The sequence below is a fragment of the Dendrobium catenatum genome, unplaced genomic scaffold (assembly GCF_001605985.2).
Source record: "Dendrobium catenatum unplaced genomic scaffold, ASM160598v2 fragScaff_scaffold_286, whole genome shotgun sequence".
Classification (NCBI taxonomy): Eukaryota; Viridiplantae; Streptophyta; class Magnoliopsida; order Asparagales; family Orchidaceae; genus Dendrobium; species Dendrobium catenatum.
The window spans coordinates 23721-28232 of NW_021318748.1; the positions used below are offsets into that span (position 1 = coordinate 23721).

General features: G+C 38.7%; 1 protein-coding gene across 1 annotated transcript; it reads left to right on the plus strand.

Moving 5' to 3' along the window:
- Positions 1–340: 340 nt before the first annotated feature.
- Positions 341–2182, plus strand: LOC110107944 (polyubiquitin). Its single transcript, XM_020838392.2, has 2 exons — positions 341–404; positions 997–2182. Exon 2 carries the CDS (start codon positions 997–999, stop codon positions 1912–1914), a length of 918 nt encoding a protein of 305 aa, XP_020694051.1. The 5' UTR covers positions 341–404; the 3' UTR covers positions 1915–2182.
- Positions 2183–4512: the final 2330 nt, after the last annotated feature.

The window sequence follows — 4512 nt, forward strand, 5'->3', positions numbered from 1 at the left end:
AAATCTTTTCGTCATGATTTAAAAGAAAAAAAGTTATAAACTAATTAGGAAATAAATTGTGAAACTGTTTAAAAATTTTAAATAATAGAAAATATCTCAAAAATATAATAATTTTAAATCATTCAAAAAAAATCTAGAATTTTCTTGCTGTTAACCGTCTTCCATGCATGCCGCGGACGATTGTTGTGAATACCTCCCAATTATTCCAATAGATAAACTCATAAACAGCCTAATCCGCGAAAGGTCCGCCGGTTTCGTAAGGAGGTAATCGTACCGGTTGCGTATAATTACGGAAGAGAGTCGGTTAATACTGCTATAAAAGGATCACAAACCTACAAGACGGCCATCGATAGTCATTCTCAATCTTCTCGCGTGGATTGATAGGTTTCCGATCTTCGCTCAAGGTAACTTTTCTGGCTTCGATATATCTTTCGAAGTATGAAGATATTTCAAGATTCATTCTTCCTTCTGTAAGGAATTCGGCGGATATTTCGTTTTCTTTGGTTCAAATTGTTTTTCTCCTCTCGATATTTTTTTAGGCGAGTTTTGGTCTGGCATTTCTTCTGAGAATTGAATGAATATTTTTGATCAAATTTTGTAAGTTATTTATAGATTAATATGCTAGGGTTGCGACGTCAGCCTTTAATGTTTGTCATTGAAGTTTTCAAATTCTTGCCTCTCTGGTTAAGATTTGTTATTATTATTTCGCTGATTTCCTCTTTTTAAGAGCCTCTTTCTTCTTCAAAGTCTCAATGGACTAGATCAAGATTTATTTTAAGGATGATTTGTGTCTTTTTTCTTTGATTTCAATTTGATTGCTTCGAGATATCTGCTTCAACCATTTTGGTCTGATATTTTTCTTTGACTACTTATTTTATGGTTGCTTACGTTAGCAATTAATATTCATTTATTTATTCTGATGTCATTCGATCCCGTTGTTGTGGTGGTGGTATTCTTGTCTGATCTAATATTTCGAGGCTCTCCGGTGTTGTATAGATGCAGATATTCGTTAAGACCCTCACCGGCAAGACAATCACCCTTGAGGTGGAGAGTTCCGACACGATCGAGAACGTTAAGACCAAAATCCAGGACAAGGAGGGAATCCCACCGGACCAGCAGAGGCTGATATTCGCCGGGAAACAGCTTGAGGACGGCCGAACCCTCTCCGACTACAACATCCAGAAGGAGTCTACCCTACACCTCGTTCTTCGTCTTCGGGGAGGGATGCAGATCTTCATCAAGACTCTCACAGGGAAGACTATTACCCTTGACGTAGAGAGTTCGGACACCATCGAGAACGTTAAGTCCAAAATCCAGGACAAGGAGGGCATCCCACCGGACCAGCAGAGGCTGATCTTTGCCGGGAAGCAACTTGAGGACGGCCGCACCCTCGCCGATTACAACATCCAGAAGGAATCCACACTCCACCTTGTTCTCCGTCTCAGGGGAGGGATGCAGATCTTTGTCAAAACCCTCACAGGCAAGACCATTACACTCGAGGTGGAGAGCTCCGACACCATTGAGAACGTGAAGTCGAAGATCCAGGACAAGGAAGGCATCGCTCCGGACCAGCAAAGGCTAATCTTCGCCGGTAAGCAGCTTGAGGATGGCCGAACCCTATCTGACTACAATATCCAGAAGGAATCCACCCTTCACCTTGTGCTCCGCCTTCGTGGTGGAATGCAGATTTTTGTTAAGACTCTTACTGGTAAAACGATCACCCTGGACGTGGAGAGCTCGGATACAATTGAGAATGTGAAGTCGAAGATTCAAGATAAGGAGGGGATTCCGCCGGATCAGCAAAGGCTCATCTTTGCTGGTAAGCAGCTTGAGGACGGCCGCACGCTTGCGGACTACAATATACAGAAAGAATCAACCCTTCACCTCGTTCTTCGCCTTCGCGGTGGGCAGTGAATGGCAGTCCTGCTCCGTTCTTGTGTCGTCGCTATGATCTATAGATTTGGAATGGTTATCGTTTTAGCCGTATCGTACTCTGGCCTTGATAAGTTCTAGTACAATGGGGATTTGTCACATGTTTTCTATTATTGTCCTCGTTTTTTTTTTCCTCGTTTCTGTGCACTTTGATATCGTCTTTAATCTTTTTAAATGCTATATGAACTGTGATGGTAATCATGGCTAATCTCATCTGTCTTGATATTTGAATATATTCTGTTTCGATGTAGTTCTTAGTTTGTTCCACTACATTTTTTGCTAATCGTATTTATTTTTCAAATTAGTCGAATCGGACGTACTTTCACCATTGCTGGAGTTATTTAGCTGCTCCTTTTTACTTGTATGTTATGACCAATCCCAAGAAAGTTGTGATGAAAGTTTCCAACTTAAATATACATTGAGATTCGTGCTCGATCAAAACAGTTTTTTAGGACGTATCACTGCTATAATAATTGACTAAGCCATGGATGCTCCAGATGTGCGTTAAAGATCGAGTGGTAGGACATACCTGAATTGCTGAGATCTTATGAGTAGCTTTTTGGATACCATCAGGCATTAGTACAAAGGCCGAGAAATGAATACTTGCGACCTCAAATTCTCATTTGTTGACATTGAGGAATAGTTTATTGATGCGAAGAGCTTTAAGAATAAGCTTCAAGCGGTCAAGATGATCTGTAAATGAGGTGCTAAAAGCTAAAATGTCATCAAAATAGACTATGGGGAATTTATTATTAATGGTTTTAAAACTTCATGCATAAGATGCATAAAAGTGAATGGGATGTTGCACATAACCTTCCATTCAAATAAATCTTCATGAGTTTTGAAACCTATCTTCCACTCTCGTCGCAAGGTCAAATGCAAATTTGGTTGTAATCACTTCTCAAATCTAATTTATCGTTTATTCACAGAATGGGAACATGTATTTAATGGTGATGTGAATTTCCCCTCAATAATTATTTCATGCAGAGCTGATTGAGAACATGTCCTTTGCCTTGGCTCTGTCCACTTTGCTGCGATTGAAGCCACCATGCACTGCTCCTCTCTTAAGTCGACAAGCTAAATACTTAACTTGTTTATCCTGAGTAATCTTCATATATATACTCGAAAAATATTTCTAATGCCCTTTCCCAATCAAAATAGTCCTCTATGTGAAGCCTTCCATAAAAAAATGGAATACCCAATTTGATGTAGAAGCCTTCGTATCCTTGGCGATGGGTTCTATAATGCCTCACTCTATCGAACAACTGATAACAACTGACAGTGGTCCTCTTCTTCAAAATCGGATAATTAATGCCTGAGATTATAATCGGTATCCAAATATGAAATTTCAGGGAATAAACTAGGGCTCTCCTTTGTGTGGTGCTAGGTCGAGCAAGAACTCTCTGCGTCGGTATGGTTGCCGAAGCGAAAGGGTGAGCTACTGGGTTGGTAGGTGCCTTGATTTGCTGCATTTCATCATGCCTTTTATCTAAAAAATGAGCAAAAGCATATATAAGTTCATCCAGCTGTTTGGATGTGATGATGTGTTTCCCACAACGCTTCCAAACTCCGATCATCGTCGGGCCTAGAGTATTTGCTTCCTTTCGCCAGCACTACGGAAAGCCATCTCTGATACCAAAATTGATGCATCGACTCTTGAAGGAACAAAAGTAAAAACAGAATAGGCCAATGAAACAATAATTTTTGGGTTAAGATCTATTCTAATCTCCATTATACTTCCAATACAACTAGTAATTTCAGAAATACTTGTAATTACTTAATGCAAGGAATCAAAAATAGAAAGGGTACAATACTATAGTTAACAAAAAATGGAATAAGCAGTAAACGTTAGTAGTGGAGAGGAAATAGGCGGTATAATGTCCTGCAAGAATGTGTAGTCTGCATAAAAAACCCTTGAGGATTGAGTTGGATGCAAAGAAGGATTTTAAAAAATTTGGATTTTGTATTTTAGCTGGATTTAGGTTAATTCTTGCTAAAACAAACCCAAAAGTAGAATATATATTTTTGTCAATGATAAATGTCAATTTCAGCAAACTTATAGCTAAATTGAACATCTTAATAAGACGAATCCAGCGGCACTAAATTCAGTTCAATTTTAGTCTAAATAGACTCAAATCAAAGGGCCAAAATATATTTGAAAGATTCAGAGAATTAATTGGATGATTAAATGATATCCAAATATGACATGGTTATAGTAGAATCGACTAGCTCGACAAGACAAATCTAATGAGCCCAAGATATATCACTTAATTTTGATATCGTTATGACTCATAAACATTTAAATAACACTCCTTGATAGAGAGAATTGATATCAATTTCCTGACGGAATACTTTAAAATTTTCTCTAGATCTTCTTCACATTTGCTAAGCATGCCACACCCAAAAAATTATAAATAAACATTCATTTTTCACATGAAGGGGAGAACAAACTAGTGAGCTCTCTTACATTCTCCAACAACAATTGTTGTCGTTGGATTTCTTCCTGATCATCTACCGTCGCAAGGCTTCCACCTATTCTTTGGTCGTTGTCAGATCTTTTCTCAATCATCGACCGTTGCC

What these genes read in the sequence shown, in the direction of transcription:
- LOC110107944 (XM_020838392.2), top strand. Translation starts at nt 997, where the DNA reads ATGCAGATATTCGTTAAGACCCTCACCGGCAAGACAATCACCCTTGAG.